Consider the following 19,917-nt stretch of genomic DNA (forward strand, 5'->3'; position numbering starts at 1 on the left):
AATTATTTATTACTTGTGCACTCACTGTAGTTGTCTCGCCATGCTGCACTATTTGCATATACTGGCCACTCATGCCAGAGTAGCATCTGCTCCATTTGCACACTGATTGAGGAGTATCTGTAACATTTGCACAACCGACATTGTCCCAGATGATCGCACTACTTGTCACTTTAAACCGCATACACTCCTTGAAGTCTCAGCGCCCTTTGCACAATGGTCATTGCACCGGACTATTGCAATATTAGTCGTTCGAACTGCTCTAAGTGCTAGAGGACTCTGCATCTTTTTGCACAATTGTTTTTTGTCAATGTCTTTATGTCCCCAAAGTGTTCTGTAAATTGACTGTTTGTTGTACTAGAGCGGCTCCAACTACCGGAGACAAATTCCTTGTGTGTTTTGGACATACTTGGCAAATAAAGATGATTCTGATTCTGATTCTGATTCTGAAATGACTACAGGCCTGTCGCCTTGACATCTGTGGTTATGAAGTCCTTTGAACGTCTCGTGCTGGACCACCTCAAGAGCGTCACAGATCCCCTGCTGGACCCCCTGCAGTTTGCCTACCGAGCGAACAGGTCTGCGGATGATGCAGTCAACATGGGACTGCACTTCATCCTTGAACACCTCAACAGTGCAGGGACCTACGCGAGGATTCTGTTCGTGGACTTCAGCTCAGCGTTCAACACCATCATCCCTGAACTCCTTTCATCCAAGCTTCTCCAGCTCAGCGTCTCACCTGCAATCTGCCAGTGGATTTACAGCCTTCTGATGGGCAGGACCCAGCAGGTGAGGCTGGGGGAGGCCACCTCATCCACCCGCAGCATCAGCACTGGGGTGCCCCAAGGTTGTGTCCTCTCTCCGCTGCTCTTCTCTCTCTACAAGAAAGACTGCACCTCAACGCACCCAGCTGTCAAACTCATGAAGTTTGCAGATGACACCAATGTCATCGGCTTCATCAAGGACGGCGACGAGTCTGCATATCAACAGGAAGCGGAGGGGCTGGAGCTGCGGTGCGGCCGACACAACCTGGAGCTGAACACGCTCAAGACTGTAGAGATGATCGTAGACTTCAGGAGGCATCCTTCGCCAGAGCTGCCCCTCACGGTGTCCAGCTGCCTTGTGTCAACCGTCGAGACCTTCAGGTTCCTGGGAATTACAGTCTCTCAGGACCTGAAGTGGGCGACCAACATCAACTCCGTCCTCAAAAAGGCCCAGCAGAGGACGTACTTCCTGCAGCTTCTGAGAAAGCACAGCCTGCCACAGGTGCTGCTGAGGCAGTTCTACACAGCGGTCATTGAATCAGTCCTGTGTTCTTCCATCAGTCTGGTTGGTGCTGCTACAAAAAAGGACAAACTCCGACTGCAACGGAAAATCAAAACTGCTGAGAGGATTGTCGGTACCCGACCCACCCTTGAGGACTTGCGTGTGTGTTTTTTGGACACACTTGGAAAATAAAGATGATTCTGATTTAAAAAAACAAACAAACAAAAAAAACATTCAAGCAAGTTTTTCCTCTTGTTTTTGAGATTTTAGAGGTGTAAGCTGCAGCTGGCTACTCGTGTGGACTAAACGGGTGGCAACATGTGGGAAATGAAATGGCAGTATTTTTAGGGTAATAGCCCATCAACAACATGGAGAGGAAAAAAACCAACTATGAACTAGTTCATTTTTGGAACGGTGAATTGAACTTTTTTTAACTTGTTCGCGTAGAAAAAGAACTTTGCCAACACTCACGTTCCTGACATACAGGGTGCTTAAAAGTCTTGCTTAGTGTAGTCACTGTGTGACATCTCATCTGTAAGTTGGTACACTTTCAGTCATGTCGTTGAAAACCATGGCAAATGTGGTCAGAGGGGAATAACAGGTAAAATGGGTTATCTACCCAAGTTGAAGAGGGTTTTGGAGGATACTCAAGTACTTAAATACTCGTTAGCTGCAGCCCTACATTCAATTCCCCCATTATATTGTTGTATTTTGATTGGTCCCTGTGCGATTGATAAACCTGCAAAAAATTGCTCCTCAAAATGATAGTTGCTTCTCAAATAAAGAAATGAGTAGCAAAACTGCTCCTCAAAGAAAAGAAAAACATTTTTAATCCTTGTTAATGCCTTTTTTTTGTTAAATTATGAGTTTAAACAACTTGATGCACTTTGCTTGTAATGGCTGTATGTGTAAAAAGAGTGCATTTTCTGTACTAGTTTTCTCCACGTTTCTGGAGTCAAGTAAACTCGTCGCAACTGAACTCCAGGGTCTTTATTTTGTGGTTTATCTTGGTGTCACCAACACCCTCATTGGACACTTTACACTCCCACCTCTGGTGTGTAGTGGCAATAAAAAGGCATTCTATTATAGGACCAGTTTAATATAAAACAATTAGAGACAATATACATAAGTAGGGGGTCTCCGCTCCAGCTTTCCATCAGTTTTGGGGTCCTTTGTCTGGAACTTGGTAAAGACCCCTGATGTAAACTATTAAAAAAAAATATATTGGGTATCGGTGGGGGGTGTTATCGTGCATTCCCTATTTTCTGTCCATAAGGTGTATTTAGGTGGAAGAAACTAACCTGAATGAATGAAAAAAATAGGGAAATTTTCTAATTGCATGGAGAAACCCCTCCCCCCCAAAATGATATGATAACACTTTAGTTTATCTGCTGTGTCTGTTCCATTTTTCCACCTTCCCTCTTTTCTAGTAAAGGATAATGGTCACACCGCATATCTTCAGCAACTGACATGCATACAGTATTCCCAGTTGATGCTTCTTGTTAACAACGTTGTTGTACGGCGTCTGTCTGCAGGAAAGCAAACGAAGGCCTCCTCACCCTCAGTCAGGAGGAAACTATGCCCATCTCTATCCGACAACTGGCCTACGGTATACTTCCAAAAATAACAAGATAACAGATTCAAAATCTGAGCTCAATTGAACAACCATGTTTTTGTTAAACTAATATGTTAGGATATACTGTAAATTGCTTAAATTATGTGGCTTTCCATTGATTAAACTGTTGCAATCACTTCATGCTAATTCAGCTATGCAAAATCAAGACTTGGTCATTGAACTCTCACTGTACAAAATTATACGAAGATCATTATATTTATATTGAACAGATGTTTGATAACACATTATTTTGTTCTTAAAACAATACACCTAAGTAGTTATCTTTCAGAAATTATTGTGATTATGATTGTTTTATTATTATTGTGTGACATTTTTGATATATTTATAAATTGCAAATCTTCCCCATTGTGCGACTAATAAAGGTCCTTATAAGTACAAACTCACCATGCCAGCGGTGCACTGCCTGTCATACAGATGTTCCTTTACTTGTGATCTGTCTCAGTGTCTGGCCTTGGCTTTGGATTCATGAGTGGCGCGTTCTCCGTGGTGAACATTCTGGCTGACTCTGTTGGCCCGGGGACTATCGGGATCCATGGAGACTCGCAGCACTACTTTTTGTCTTCAGGTACCACTTCATTCTCCACTGCATGGCCATATTATATGGAGACGCTTGTAATTCTTCCGTAACAACTCACTTACACTTGAAGACAGAATTACCAGGACCCCATTAAAATTTCAATGAAAGTATTTGCCAAGTGCTGTTAGAGAGAGCAATGCATTTTTAACACAGGTTTTCCAAGCATCCCACTTTCATTTTGGATGCTTCCAATATTTTTATTTGCACGCAGGAAAAAAGGTATTTCATTAAAAAATAAAAATTAAAAACTCCCACCAGTTTGAGAGACAGCAAGTGTTGGAAGCCATGTGCTCTGATTAATCAAACCTAATTGAAGTCACCATTGAACACTGACTGTATAAGACGGACTTGTAGAGAAGATTCAGTTCACACTGGAAATTCAGGAATCAGAAAGCATCATGCCAAAAACAAAAGAAATCAGTTTAGCCTTAAGAAAAAGAATCATTGATGCACATGAAGCAGGAGATGAATCCATAAAGTTATTACAGCGTTTCCAAGTGTCAAGAACTGGAGTGAGAAGTATCATCAAGAAATTAAAAGCCAGCCACATGGTACAAAACAAGCCCGCCAGAGGTAGGAAAGGAAAGATTTTAAAGACTCGGGAAAGAAAGCTAGTGACAGATGTGTCTAAAGACCCCAGAACAACTGCCAAGACACTAGTGCATGGCTTGGCCAAGTCTCAAAGAAAACAATCCCTCGAGCCCTGCGCAGGAATGGACTGCGAGGCTGCAGACCAAGAAAAACTCCACTTCTGCAAAAAAAGACACCTTCGAGCCAGACTGAATTTTGCAAAGGACACCATACCACTGGGAAGGGGGGGGGGGCACTGATACACTAGGTAGGACCAATGACTGCCAGTCATAGTAACAGGGGGGCAGGTGGGTTCTCACTAGCTTCATGGCGGAGCTCCTTAGGCCGGGTCCCCCGGGCTGGATGACTGCTTGGCGTTGGGGCTTCCCTCTCATGCCCTACGGCTGCTCCCTGGGAACCCCCCAAGCCACCCCGCCCCCATTGGTTCCCTTGTCGGATAACCCTATCCACCCTCCTTTCCAACAAATAAGGGACACCGTCCCGCCCTCGGGCTCTGCAGGGACTGTCTGCATCCTGAGCCCTGCAGGTTGGCGTCTTGCTCTCCTGGGTGTTGAGGGGTGGTGGTGGGGCGCGTGTGTCCTTCCCTCACAGGGTGTACCACAACTGCCCCATACAACACTCATGTTTCATTGTTCCAGATATATAATGATTTACTTTTCTCATCTTGTTTACAATGAGTGCTTTGTCTTTTGTCTTATTTTCTCACTCCCCTCTAGAAACTTTGTTCTGTTCAATTAATCAACTATGATTCTCAATAAATATCCATTATAATACAAAGAAAGCGGCATCTTAAAAACTCCACTGTGACACAGTAAAACTGTTCTGGGATAAAAGGGATTCAGATCCTCCATTCTGCTTGCCCTAACAGCTGAACAGGACCCCAAAAACAAAACAAAAAAAGCAACAGACAACCTAGAGACATGGTCAGATGAAACCAAACTAGAGCTCTTCGGCCATCGAGACACTGCTTATGTTTGGAGAAAGAAAGGAGAGGCATACGACGTCTTCCAACATAACGACCCAAAACATACGTCACTCCTGGTGAAGAACTACCTCTAGAAGGCCAAAGTGAATATTATTCAATGGCCTGCACAAAGCCCCGACTTGAATCCCATCGATAATCTTTGCAGAGAATTGAAGACCAAAGTCCGTGGCAGAAGGTCGTCTAATCTGGGGGAGTTTGAGGTTTGCCAAAGAAGAATGGGCTGAGATTGCTCAGGAGATGTGTGTGATACTTTTACAATTGCCTTTTAGCATCAAGGGGGCTAATAATTTGGACCCTGGTTGTTTTTGGTTTTGGTTAAATAATTTTGTATGTGTGTGCAAAGTAAAATAATGGAAGCACCAAAATAAAAGTTAGTATGTTTGGAAAGCTGTGCAGAAAAATACTTTGCTCTCTTGAACAGTATTTGGAAGAAGTTTTACAAAAATGAAATTTTCATGGGGGCACTAATAATTATGTCCTGAAGTGTAAATACACATAGTCCCTTGGCACCGTCTTGCCACAAGATGACGGCAAAGCAATAGTTTTATTTATTGCTTTGGCCTGAGTACAAAAACTTCTAATAGGCAAAAAGGTCTGTGAATTTGCAAATGCAGATGCGAGGCTTCTGTAGTGTGTTATTACTGTTCATTAGGGATCTGTCGATCCAACTTTTTCACTTACGATCCAAGACCGATAATGCAGCCGTTGAGTTTTCACCGATATCGGTCCGATCCGATATCATCAATAATCATACATACTTTACTTATTTTGCAGTATGGAATGTTAGAAAAGGCTTGATCAAGTGATATTACTCAGAGAACAATAATCATCATCATCAATATGAGAGCAACGGAACCATTTTTTAAAAAATTCACCAATGGGTTACATAAAGTAACTTTTAAAAATAAGTGTACTAAAATTGAATGAAAACAAAATATTTGAAAATCCTGAAAAATAATATGAAAAATATATACATTTAAATTTTAACATAACCACTGCTTAACTTAAATACAGTGGGTACGGAAATTATTCAGCCCCCCCTAAAATTTTTCACATTCGTTATATTGCAGCCATTTGCTAAAATCATTTCATTAAATTTTTTCCCCTCATTAATGTACACACAGCACCCCATATTGACAGAAAAAAACGGAATTGTTGAAATTTTTGCAGATTTATTAAAAAAGAAAAACTGAAATTTCAGACCCTTTGCTGTGACACTCATATTGAACTCTGGTGCTGTCCATTTCTTCTGATCATCCTTGATGATCCTATACCTTCATTGGAGTCCAGCTGTGTTTGATTATACTGATTGGATTTGATGAGGAAAGGCACACACCTGTCTATATAAGACCTTAAGGTCACAGTGCATGTCATAGCAAATGAGAATCATGAGGTCAATGGAACTGCCTGAAGAGCTCAGCGACAGAATTGTGGCAAGGCACAGATCTGGTCAAGGTTGCAAAAAAAATTCTTAAGAGCACAGTGGCCTCCGTAATCCTTAAATGGAAGACGTTTGGGACGACCAGAACCCTTCCTAGAGCTGGCCGTCCGGCCAAACTGAATATTCGGGGGAGAATATTCAGTTTGGCCGGACGGCCAGCTCAGTGCAAGACGCATGAAAGCCTGCATGGAGTTTGCTAAAAAAAAACCTGAAGGACTCCAAGATGGTGAGAAATAAGATTCTCTGGTCGGATGAGAACCTTTTGGCCTTAATTCTAAGCGGTATGCGTGGGGAAAAAAAACAGTCACTGCTCATCACCTGTCCAATACAGTCCCAACAGTGAAGCATGGTGGTGGCAGCATCGTGCTGTGGGGGTGTTTTTCACCTGCAGGGACAGGACGACTGGTTGCAATCGAAGGAAAAATGAATGCGGCCAAGTACAGCGATATCTTGGAGGAAAACCTTCTCCACAGTGGTCAGGACCTCACACACATTGAGAGGAGCCAGATGAGGTGGCTGGGGCATCTGATTCGGATGCCTCCCGGACGTCTCCCTGGTGAGGTGTTCCGGGCAAGTCCCACCGGAAGGAGACCCCGGGGACGACCCAGGACACGCTGGAGAGACTACGTCTCTTGGCTGACCTGGGAACGCCTCGGGATTCCCTCGGAAGAGTTGGATGAAGTGGCTGGGGAGAGAGAAGTCTGGGCGTCCCTGCTAAAGCTACTGCCCCTGCGACCCGACCTCTGATAAGCGGTAGAAAATGGATGGATGGCTACAAAAATGTTCTTCGGTATAACGGACAATCGCCTGTAACGGACGACCCCCCCTCGCCCGTATTAGTCCATTACATCGAGGTTCCACTGTTGTAAGGCTTTGGGTGCCTGGTTTGGATCGCTGTTCCTGCTGTGCAAGTCTTGACCTCTGAAGGCCAGTGTGTTGCACGCAATGAGATACACACTTGTAGTAGCAAAGAAAGTAGAAATCATGATTGAATATTGTTAATACAACTCGTTTTTCACAGCTTGAAGAATATATGCCATTGACTATTGTTATATTGCCTGTTTGTATGTTTATACAGCGATTGTGTACCAATGCTCATTATTATTTTGAGATACAAGTACTGTAATTTCCTGTGTGTAATGCGCATCTTCCCCCCCCAAAAAAATTGTCAAAAGTCAATAGTGTGCATTATACATGGGTATAGGGGAAAATGTAAAAAAAACAAAAAAAAAACTTCACATTTTATAAATGTGTGACGCCATCTAGTGGTTATGAAAAAGCTGTACACTTTCATTCCAAAATGCCACCGCCACCTAATGGTTATAAAAAAGGTGTAGCCTTTAACCTGATGAATGAACAACCATCATTAATTTCTTTATGGTTATGTTTTGTTTAATGATAATGCCTTTCTAAAATGCTTGACCGTTGAATTTGAATCCCATTAAAATTTATTTAAATGTTTTAAGAATTGTATCCATCTTACAAATTCTGCTTGGGTAATCAAACATATGAGTACAACGTGCTTAACTTCTAACCCTAACAAAATACAGATAATACTTCATGTTTTGATCATATGGGTAGAAGCAAAATCATGCATTGTAAAAATTCACTATACATAGGTAGAAGGGTTTTACAGAATTTTGAGTTCAACTTTGGGGGTGCGTATTATCCATGGGACGTATTATCCATGGCACGGATAATACGCACCGCATTATACACGAGAAATTACGGTATGTGCTGCGAGTTCAATGGTAACTTTTATTAGCTCGTCAGTGTTGTTTTTCATTCATTGTGTGTTAGCGTTGAGCTAGCGATTTTTGGAAACAAAAACGAAGAACATTGACCATTCAGTAGGTGTAATTCTTTTGTTATGCAAGTTTAGTTTTGCAGTGAACTTTAACTGGAGTGTCGATAAACAACTAAGTAAGCAACATTCACACTTACTCCCTGCTACCATGTTAGCACATGAGCAACCCGTTGTTGTGATCATGTGGGCTCTGCATGGCATCTTGGCGCCGCTGGATGGAAGTGCTGGAGCGGCGCATGGAATGGACTGCTTGTATAACGGCTTCGTTATACTCGTGCGGATGGCGACCGCGCTGACGTCACTGCGGCTGTCCCTCGCGTAGTTTGCCTTTATACTCGAGCGCAACCCAAGCGTGCTGTTTTGAAAGTGTGCTGCAGTTCTCCTCCAAGTTGGGGGTGTCGCTACAGCTGGTATTGGATAGGACACAACATGGTGGAGTTTCCTCTGCATTTTGTTTGTCCATTTCCGGTAGCCGTTTTTACTTTCCTTTCAGTAACAAGGAACAAAGCAACAACAATGGCGACCGCGACAGAACAAATGGACCTAGATGAGCAGATGATACGTTTAATGCTTAATTATGCTGCAAAATCGATCGAGAAGGCGGCGACGTAGATCAGAATCAGAACAGATCAGAATCATCTTTATTTGCCAAGTATGTCCAAAACACACAAGGAATTTGTCTCCGGTAGTTGGAGCCGCTCTAGTATGACAAAAGACAGTCAATTGACAGAGAACATAAAGACATTGACAAAAACAGTCACTGAGCAATAAAGAGTTGCTAGTTATCTGGTAATGCCAGTACGTTTTTGGGAGGGACAATTGTGCAAAAGATGCAGAGTCCTCTAGCACTTAGAGCAGTTCGAATGACTAATATTGCAACAGTCCGGTGCAATGACCATTGTGCAAAGGGCGCCGAGACTTCAAGGAGTGTATGCGGTTTAAAGTGACGAGTAGTGCGATCATCTGGGACAATGTTGGTTGTGCAAATGTTACAGATACTCCTCAATCAGTGTGCAAATGGAGCAGATGCTACTCTGGCATGAGTGGCCAGTATATGCAAATAGTGCAGCATGGCGAGACAACTACAGTGAGTGCACGAGTAATACATAATTGGCCCCACAGAAATGTGACAACGAACTCAAGTCAAAAACTTTCCAGCTTGTAATATAATGGATATAATGGAATTATAGGTTAGGTGTTTAAGAAGTTGATCGCAAGAGGGAAGAAGCTGTTGGAATGTCTACTAGTTCTAGTTTGCGTTGATTGGTAGCGCCTACCCGAGGGAAGGAGCTGGAAGAGCCGGTGACCGGGGTGCAGACGGTCCGAGAGGATTTTGCACGCCCTTGTCTTAGTTCTGGCAGCGTGCAAGTCCTCAATGGTGGGTAGGGGGGTACCGACAATCCTTTCAGCAGTTTTGATTGTCCGCTGCAGTCGAAGTTTGTCCTTTTTTGTAGCAGCACCGAACCAGACTGTGATGGAAGAACACAGGACCGATTCGATGACCGCTGTGTAGAACTGTCTCAGCAGCTCCGGTGGCAAGCCGTGCTTTCTCAAAAGCCGCAGGAAGTACATCCTCTGCTGGGCCTTTTTGAGGACGGTGTTGATGTTGGTCGCCCACTTCAGGTCCTGAGAGATTGTAATTCCCAGTAACTTGAAGGTCTCGACGGTTGACACAGGGCAGCTGGACAACGTGAAGGGCAGCTGTGGCGAAGGATGCCTCCTGAAGTCCACGATCATCTTTACAGTCTTGAGCGTGTTCAGCTGCAGGTTGTGTCGGCCGCACCACAGCTCCAGCCGCTCCGCTTCCTGTCGATATGCAGACTCGTCACCGTCCTCGATGAGGCCGATGACAGTGGTGTCATCTGCAAACTTCAGGAGCTTGACAGTCGGGTTCGCTGAGGTGCAGTCGTTCGTGTAGAGAGAGAAGAGCAGCGGAGAGAGGACACGACCTTGGGGCGCCCCAGTGCTGATGCTGCGTGTGGATGAGGTGGCCTCCCCCAGCCTGACCTGCTGTGTCCTGCCCGTCAGAAAGCTGTAAATCCACTGGCAGATGGCAGGTGAGACGCTGAGCTGGAGAAGCTTGGTTGAAAGGAGTTCAGGGATGATGGTGTCGAACGCTGAGCTGAAGTCCACGAACGGGATCCTCGCGTAGGTCCCTGCACTGTCGAGGTGTTCTAGGATGAAGTGCGGTCCCATGTTGACGGCATCATCCGCAGACCTGTTCGCTTGGTAGGCAAACTGCAGGGGGTCCAGGAGGGGACCTGTGACACTCTTGAGGTGGTCCAGTAGTAGTATGTAGAACCAGGGGGCACGCGGGTACGTCATCACAGCATGTGACTAAAACGGACCAATCATGAGAGATGATATTTTTGTCCGGTGCGTGGCAACCTATGCAGAGGTTCTGCACGGGGCAATTCGTCTGTCACGTGATGCAATGCGGGTGTATAAAGAGGCCGAAGAGTGGTTAAATCAGAGATTTTAGTGAGATCCTGTATGCTTTTTTTTTTTTTTTTTTTTTTTTTTTTTTTAAATAAATAAAGGACTCCAGACCCGATTTACGATCTCAAAGATCAGATCGGGACACCCCTACTCTTCATATGACAAATAACACAAAACTCACAAATTAATTGAAATCACAAAAATCTCCCCGTTCTCCTGATTTATGTTTGACTGAGGCAAACTTCATAGTATACGACAAACAGTGGCGAATGATGTGAGAAAAAGTGAAATGTTCAGTATCATTTCAACTATTTTCTCTTCCTTAGCATTCATGACGATGGCCATTATCCTTCTCCACATGTTCTGGGGTGTGGTCTTCTTTGATGCCTGTGAAAAGCAGCAATGGTGGGCAGTTGCTACCGTTGTCATCAGTCACTTGGTCGTTTCCTGTCTGGTGAGTGATGTGCGAAGGGAAGGCGGGTTGGTGGCTCACGCTGAGAAAACGTAAGATTGCCTACGCCAGCTGCTTTGCTATGATGTATCCAGTTCACATACTGAAAACCTAAAACTATCAAACAAGTGAAGCAGGAGATTAATAGCGGCATGGTGATGCACATTCACTCACAATATATGTGAAACTGAAGAAGTGAACGGTCTTCTCGCCCATTAAGCTGCAGTACAGTGGGTACGGAAAGTATTCAGACCTCCTTAAATTTGTCACTCTTTGTTATATTGCAGCCACTTTACTGTGACACTCATTGAGTCCAGCTGTGTTTGATTAGACTCATTGGACTGGGATGTCACTTGATTACACACACACTTTGATGATAACATAGTGCCATCAATCAACCATATACAGCGGCTGAAACAACTTAATTTCTGACCTTGTTTGTTCTACTTTATTTGCATGTATGGATTACTTGGGTTGTTCCCAACATCTGGTGAAATTTTCATGTCAGTAGCACCTTTGGAAATATATTTAGTGCTAAAAATGGTGACGTGTTAAATTTATTTCAGCCGCGGTATGTGAAATAAGCGTAAATGTTAACACACGCATTGAACAAACTACTGGTAACATCAACACATTAACGTCTTTTTTACTATAATAATTCAAATGAGGATAAGACGAGAGAGATGGGAACGCCATGCTAATCGCTAAGCTATCACATGACATCGCAAAACACCAAAATTGATAGTATGGTCCAGTACACTTGTCACCTAGGTCTGGCTGAAACCACATTACAGCCGAGATTAGCCAACTGTGAAGAGCAAAATAGCAGGCAAATGAGTGCATGTATATCGAGGAAAAGGGTTCAATGCAATGCTAAGCTGTACAGAGACGAATTAGTAAGTCACCTCTGCTACGTCACTTGAGAAAGCGAACCCATAATTTAAAAGTACATTGTCTATATAATATAACCTTTATTAGTCCCACCATGGGTAAATTTGCATCATTTGAGCCACAATACTGGATACCGAAAATACAAAAAGAACATGCAAGAGAAGACACTTGGCTCCAAATGTTTCCGGCATTACAAGGTTGATACAATAAATATATTAAAATAAATATTGAAGCCGTAATTTATGAATGATTATGGATTAATAATTATGTCGTGAAATTTAACACTATGCAATTTTTTAAAATCCAATTCCATCGTGTTGTTGTAATTGTTGTGAGATGTTTGTGACTGTTGTTTTTGTTGTCTGTGTTTTTTGTAATGGTGTATTGCAGTGTAAAGATGGCAATGGTGGATGTGGACTCCAGGAAGAATTAGCGATGGCGTTAGCCAAAGCTGATGGAGATCCAAATAAATCCAATAATAATATACTGCAAGAACTGTCCCGCGGTATTGTTTATGACTTAATTTTAAAAATATTCGGACAAATTGTTCTGAAAATGAATTTCTTTAGGTTGGCAGATTTACATCCATCCATCCATTTTCTGAGCCGCTTCCCCTCACACGGGTCGCGGGCGTGCTGGAGCCTATCCCAGCTATCATCGGGCAGGAGGCGGGGCACACCCTGAACCGGTTGCCAGCCAATCGCAGGGCACATACAAACAAGCAACCATTCGCACTCACAGTCACGCCTATGGGCAATTTAGAGTCTCCAATTCATGCGTGTTTTTGGGATGTGGGAGGAAACCGTGCCGCCGGCAGATTTACAATTTTGCTCATAACTGGCATAGTTTTATAATTAATAATTGGCGGTTTTGATTCATTTTTATATTTTAGTCAATGTAAAGTGCTTTGTGTTGAATTTTCTTGTATGAGAAGCGCTTACGGATAAAGTTGCATTGATTTGATTGATAATCTTGTTCGATGTTTCAACTTTCGGCCTTGGGCTCCTCGGTTTCGGTTTCCGGGTTCACTCGAGAATTTTCATTTCGGTGCATCACTAGCAAATTTCAACTAAAGCATAAACCATTAAATGTGGTCCTCGCGATAATATGGTAATAGCAATTTATTAAATAGGGAAAAATATATCTATATTTTATTGTTATAATTATTGTTTATTTCTGTGTTCTCACTTCATTTTGACACTTGTTTCTGTATGTAGTAGTTTTGGGATTGTCTTGTCTTGATGTCATTAATTCAGCAGTATTGTTTATTATTTTGGCTATAGTTTTCACTGCGTCATAATGACAGCATTGTCTGTTTAAAACCTCGCCTTACTCCTGTCAGGTAGTAAATACGGTAACATCTATTTCAACACTTCTCTGTAGGTTGATTATGCAGTTGTAATTGTTTGACGTGGCATCTTTCTGTATATTACTGACAAAAGTGATTCTACCTCTCCTCTCGCAGACCTTCCAGAACCCGGAGTATGTTGCCAGCCTGGTTCCCACCTATATTATCTTGTTCCTAATGGGTGTTTGGGCCTTTTACTCCGCTGGCGGGTCCCTCAGGAGCCTCAAACTTTGCCTGACCTGCAAAGACAAAGATTTCCTGCTTGCCAGCCACCGATCCAGATAACGCAACACTCCAGGGAGCTCGCAGGACTCTCCATCCAAAAATCTCTCTCACATGCACTGAACACCATGAGTGGGTGCTCGTCCTCCATTTTTTCTGAATTTTGAATTTGAATCCAAGGGTATTTTTTTTTGTTTTAAAAAGACCTCTAAAAGCACTGACTGCTTTGCAGAGGAAAAATAACATTTTGAGAGATTCACATCCACTTTCGGTAAAGCTCAATTTGCTTATGAGAGAGAGTCTTTGATATAAAATGTGGTTCTGCGCACAAATATGAACTCCTGTGCTGAAAAGTGCCCCATTTTTTTGATTTGCTTTAATGTTATAGGACGTTTCAATGTTGATTCTCACTGCTCCAACACTATGAAGTAATATTGTCCGACGCTCCGATAGCTTGTGTTTTTGGAATGAGTCATGTTTTTTAAAGGATGAATTTTGAACAATGAAAAAAAATCGATCTAATGGACATCATCCCCACTAAGTAAATGCTTGACAACATCCAGCAGTATACACACGTGGATAAAATTGTTGGTACCCCTCTGTTAATGAAAGAAAAACGCACAGAAATATCATTCATTCCTTCATTCTCTTCCGCTTTTCCGAGGTCTGGTCGCGGGGGCAGCAGCTTGAGCGGAGATCCCCAGACTTCCCCTCTCCCCAGCCACTTCCGGGGGGGAATCCCGAGCTTGGAGACATAGTCTCTCCAGCGCGTCCTGGGCAGCCTCCCGGTGGAACGTGCCCGGATCACCTCACCAGGGAGGCGTGCAGGAGGCATCCTAATCAGATTATCTCAGAGCCACCTCATCTGGCCCTTCTCGTACTCGGAGGAACAGCGGCTCGTCTCCGAGCCCCTCCTGGATGACCCGGATCCTCACCTTATCTCTCAGGGAGAGCCCGGACACCGTGCGGCGGAAACTCATTTCGGCCGCTTGCGTCTGTGATCTTGTTCTTTCGGTCACGAGCTGTGAGTCGTGACCGAGGTTATAGGTGAGGTTAGGAATGGAGATCGACCGCTAAATTGAGATCTTAGCCTCTTGGCTTAGCTCCTTCTTCACCACGACAGACCAATACAGGGTCTGCATATGCTGCACCGATCCGCCTGTCGAGCTCCCGCTCTATTCTTCCCTCGCTCGTGAACAAGATCCCAAGCTACTTCAACTCCTCCACTTGAGGCAGATTCTTCTTCCTGACCCAGAGAGGGCACTCCACCCTTTTTCGACGGAAGACTATGGCCTCGGATTTGGAGGTGCTGATTTTCATCCCAGCCACTTCACACTGATATGACACACACATATCACACAGTCATAAATATTCAGAGCCTTTGCTCAGTATTTAGTAGAAGCACCCTTTTGAGCTAAAACAGCCATGAGTCATTTTGAGAATGATGCAACAAGTTTTTCACACCTGGATTTGGCGATCCTCTGCCAAGTATTCAGACCCTTTGCTGTGACACTCATATTGAACTCGGGCGCTGTCCATTTCTTCTGATCATCCTTGAGATGGTTCTACTCCTTCATTGGAGTCCTGCTGTGTTTGATTATACTGATTGGACTTGATTAGGAAAGCCACACACCTGTCTATATAAGACCTTAAGGTCTCTTTTATACTCCCACGGCCGACAACGCCCACATTGCATCACGTGACCGACGAATTGACCCACGTGGCCCCTCTGCGTAGCTTGCCGCGCACACGGCAAAAATAGTTGCTGAACGTCGAACGCCGCTGAGATCATCTCTCGTGATTGGTCCGTTTTAGTCACATGCTGTGATGACGTACTCGGCGTGCGCCTTGGTTCTACATACCATCTATGCCGCTATATTTTTCAGCTGCAGGGACAAGACGACTGGTTGCAATCGAAGGAACGACGAATGCGGCCAAGTACAGGGATATCCTGTACGAAAACCTTTTCCGGAGTGCTCAGAACCTCAACTGGGCCGAAGGTTCACCTTGCAACAAGACAATGACCCGAAGCATACAGCTAAAATAACGAAGGAGTGGCTTCAGAACAACTCCGTGACTGTTCTTGAATGGCCCAGCCAGAGCCCTGACTTAAACCCAATTGAGCATCTCTCGAAAGACCTGAAAATGGCTGCCCACCAACGTTCACCATCCAACCTGACAGAACTGGAGAGGATCTGCAAGGAGTAATGGCAGAAGATCCCCAAATCCAGGTGTGAAAAACTTGTTGCATCATTCCCCAAAAGACTCATGGCTGTTTTAGCTCAAAAGGGTGCTTCGACTAAATACTGAGGAAAGGGTCTGAATACTTATGGCTGTGGGATATTTCAGTTTCTTTTTTAATAAATTGCAAAAATTTCAACAATTCAGTATGGGGTGCCGTGTGTACATTAATGTGGAGGGAAAATGAACTTAAATGATTTTAGCAAATGGCTGCAATATAACAAAGAATGAAAAATGTAAGGGGGTCTGAATACTTTCCATACCCACTGTAGATCAGGGCTCACAGAAGGCCACTTGAGAATGGTCCAATGTTTTGCTCTGAACCATTCTTGGGTGTTTTGAGCTTTTTGTTTTCGGTCATTATCCTGTTGCAAGACTTGCAAATGATAGTCAGCTTTCTGACACTAGGCAGCACATTTCTCTCTCCAACTAACTTGAGATTTGATTGTACCTTGCACAGATTCAAGACAACCTGTGCCGCATGCAGCAAAGCAGCATCAGAACGTGTTTTCTGATCGGGACAGTGTTCTTAGTATGCTTCATTTTTGCATCTGTGAACATAGAGATGATGTGGCTTGTCAACATGCATTTTGGCAAATTCCAGCCTCACTTTTTTAGGATATTTTTTCATCAGTGGTGTCCTCCTCGGTCGTCTCCCAGGAAGTCCACTTTGGCTCAAACAATGACAGATGGTGCGATCTGACACTGATGTACCTTGACCTTGGAGTTCACCTTTAATTTCTTTGGCAGTTGTTCTGGACTCTTTCTTTACCGTTCGTATTATCCGTCTCTTCAATTTGTCATCAGTTTTCCTCCTGCGGTCACGTCCACGGAGGTTGGCTACAGTCCCATAGATCTTATATTTCGGAATAATATGTTTACTTTGAACATGCTGGTCTGCATTATAATGTGCTTTCTAATCTCCTGAGACAACTCTATCCTTTGCTTCCTCTGGGCCATGTTTGGTAGAGTACACTCCATATCACCAAACAGCACAGTGATTACTTGTCACCCTTTAAATAGGCCAGCTGATAGATTTCAAGTTTGAAGACTCCTGCGATGCTAATTAGAGGACACGCCTTGTTTGATCATGACCCTATGGTTAATCATTTACTTTTCTAGGGGTGCTGTAATTTTTGTCTCGGCCTGTTTCATGAGTTGGTTTTCCAAAGTAATTATGTTGAACCACAATTCAAAAACAATATCTGATTTTCAGTTTAATTTACTTTCTGTGACCACTGTGGGTTTTTCTTTCCTTCACGGAGGGGTGCCAACAATTTTTTTTTAAGTTATGAGATTGATGTTTTTAACCCTCTGATGCATGCGGTCACTACAATGAACAGCTACTTAATAGGAATCTCAACATTTTAGTTTATCTTGATACAGAATGACAGATTTGACAGTTTATTCCAAACACTTTGTGATCAGTGAGAATTAAATGAGCTGTGAACGATTTGTAATTTTTGGAATGTTTTGTTTCTTTTTTGCCTTTATGATTTTGTTGCTTGTGGTGATCTCAGCATGTCATATTTTAGAAATTTTACTCAATGTGTTTTGTAGGCTAAATATAATTCTGCAGCATTCCTTTATTTTCTGCATCAGGCGAGCTATGCTGGAACCTTCAATATGAGACAATTAGACAAGTGTGCCAATCTTGCGTCTTTTGTCAAGTAAAAAAAAAAAAAAGCAAAATTCAGCGAAAAGTTTGGATGGTTTACAGTGAAATAATTCTCTCAAATAAATTTGCTGTATTCCGTTTTGAAATGTTGCATATTATTGACTCAGTTTGTGTTTAGATGTTCATTTTAGTTTTCTAGGAAAAACTACTGCTTTTCTGTGTTAATTTGGGTTGTTACTCGTGTGCATATTGTTGAAGTATTTCATAAAATATTTAATCTTTCAGATTTGCACTCTGAGCACCCATTGTACAAAAAAAAAAAAAGTCTGCATATTTTCTTCCCCTCATAGATTGTGTCATTGAAAAGGCTGAGTTTAATTTGAACAGCAGGAGGTAGTAGTGTGCCTTTCAGGAGGGGAGCTACTGATGGTGATAACGGCCTCTTTTCTGGAAGGCCTGGTGCACACAAAAGATAATCGGGCTGCTTTTGTCCCAATTTCCCCCCTTCCGACTAAGGACGATAAACACTAGATTATTGGTGTATAAGATAATCATACATGATTATGCTCTGGTCTGAGATGTGTTCAGAGTGAATTTGTCCCAATAATAGGGTCCAAAACCCGTCTGGGCCGGGGATCTTAAATATTAGCCTAAAAATCTGTCTACCCGTGTTACTAGGATAACACTGGCCACCTCTGGCTCGCTCAGTAGACTTTAGACTTTCACGCTGTCTCCAGGACCTTTTCCACATTCTTTTCAGGATTTAAAAAAATAGTCCGAAGACCTCCATCATTACCTCCTCTTTTCTGTCCAATAAATATACCTAAGTAACATATTTGATAAATATTACTACCCCTGCCAAAAATGATGGAATCACCACTCCTGGAGGATGATCATTTAAATGTTTAGTTCTGGAGAGAAAGAAAAGGCAAACCATGAATGTTCCACAAGATCATTTTTATTCAAAATACCACCCTTGTGGCTTTAAAAACTGGAAAAAAGTAAGAAAGAAAATGGTAGTCAGTGGGGGAAAAAAAATGGAATCAGCCTGTAAATTTTAGTTCAAAAACAAAAACATCAGATTGATCCGCTAATTAGTCAGCAGCTTGGAGATCTGTTACACCAAACCATCCATCCATCAATTTTCCGTGCCGCTAATCCTCACTAGGGTCGCAGGCGTGCTGGAGCCGATCCCAGCTGACTGAGCGAGAGGCGGGGTACACCCTGAACTGGTCGCCAGCCAATCGCAGGGCACATATAGACAAACAACCATTTGCACTCATATTCACACTGACGGGCAATTTAGAGTCTTCAATTAACCGACCATGCATGTTTTTGGGATGTGGCAGGAAACCGGAGTACCCGGAGAAAACATGCAAACTCCACTCAGGCGAGGCTGGATTTGAACCCCAGTCATCTGACGCTGGCACTGTGAGGTAGATGTGCTAACCAGTCCTCCACCGTGCTGGTCAGATGAAATATCACAGAATGTTGCAAAAGATGTTTTTTCCCAGTCAGCAATGTCTAAAATCTGGACTAAGTACACACAAAATGGGAAGTTTGTAAAAGGAAAGCATCCTGGTAGACCAAGGAAGACCTCAAAGCATCAAGACAAAGAACGTAAAGCAATACAGTATGTCTTGAAAATAGAAAATGGACAACAAAACAAATGAGGTACAAATGGACGGAAACTGGAGTCAAGGTCTGTGACTGAACTGTAAGAAACAACCTAAAGGAAATGGGATTTACATCCAGAAAAGCCAAATGAAAGCTATTCTTTAAAAAAAACAAAAAAAAGAAGGCAACAGTGCGCTAAAGAAAAGCAATCATGGACCACGGATCACCGGGTAAAAAGTGATATTCAGTGAGGAATGATCGCAAATTGGCATGGGGAAAGGTGATGATTTTGATGATGATAGGGCACACATGAGGACCATGTCTCTCACCCATCAGGCAGGCAGGTGGGGGAGTGTGCGAAAACTCGATTGGCGCTGGTTTTGTTCACCCCACACACGGCATAAAAAGCCTGTCTCGAATAGAGCATGGTTCTACACCTTCATTCACCCGACTGTCAAACGCCTGAAGTTTGCAGATGACACCACTGTCATCGGCCTCATCGAGGACGGTGACGAGTCTGCATATCGACAGGAAGCGGAGCGGCTGGAGCTGTGGTGCGGCCGACACAACCTGCAGCTGAACACGCTCAAGACTGTAAAGATGATCGTGGACTTCAGGATGCATCCTTCGCCCCAGCTGCCCCTCACGTTGTCCAGCTGCCTTGTGTCAACTGTCGAGACCTTCAAGTTCCTGGGAATCTCTCAGGGCCTGAAGTGGGCGATCAATGTCAACTCCGTCCTCAAAAAGGCCCAGCAGAGGATGTACTTCCTGCGGCTTCTGAGAAAGCACG

The 19,917-nt window shown here is 43.4% G+C and overlaps 1 protein-coding gene across 3 annotated transcripts in view; it reads left to right on the plus strand.

The window, feature by feature from the left end:
• The window catches only part of aph1b (APH1B gamma secretase subunit), a 39,935-nt gene extending 24,876 nt beyond the window's left edge, over positions 1 to 15,059 (plus strand). For 2 of the 3 annotated variants that reach the window (XM_061670970.1, XM_061670972.1), the window contains 4 exons: positions 2,799 to 2,872; positions 3,342 to 3,464; positions 11,066 to 11,193; positions 13,547 to 13,808. In XM_061670970.1, the coding sequence (XP_061526954.1) occupies positions 2,799 to 2,872; positions 3,342 to 3,464; positions 11,066 to 11,193; positions 13,547 to 13,714 (493 nt within the window). In that variant the 3' untranslated portion in view covers positions 13,715 to 13,808. Of the gene's footprint in view, positions 1 to 2,798; positions 2,873 to 3,341; positions 3,465 to 11,065; positions 11,194 to 13,546 lie in introns of all 3 variants that reach the window. The other variant, XM_061670971.1, reaches the window with a different exon arrangement.
• The last annotated feature ends 4,858 nt before the right edge of the window (positions 15,060 to 19,917 follow it).

This window comes from Phycodurus eques, chromosome 2 (assembly GCF_024500275.1).
Source record: "Phycodurus eques isolate BA_2022a chromosome 2, UOR_Pequ_1.1, whole genome shotgun sequence".
In the NCBI taxonomy this organism is placed as follows: domain Eukaryota; kingdom Metazoa; phylum Chordata; class Actinopteri; order Syngnathiformes; family Syngnathidae; genus Phycodurus; species Phycodurus eques.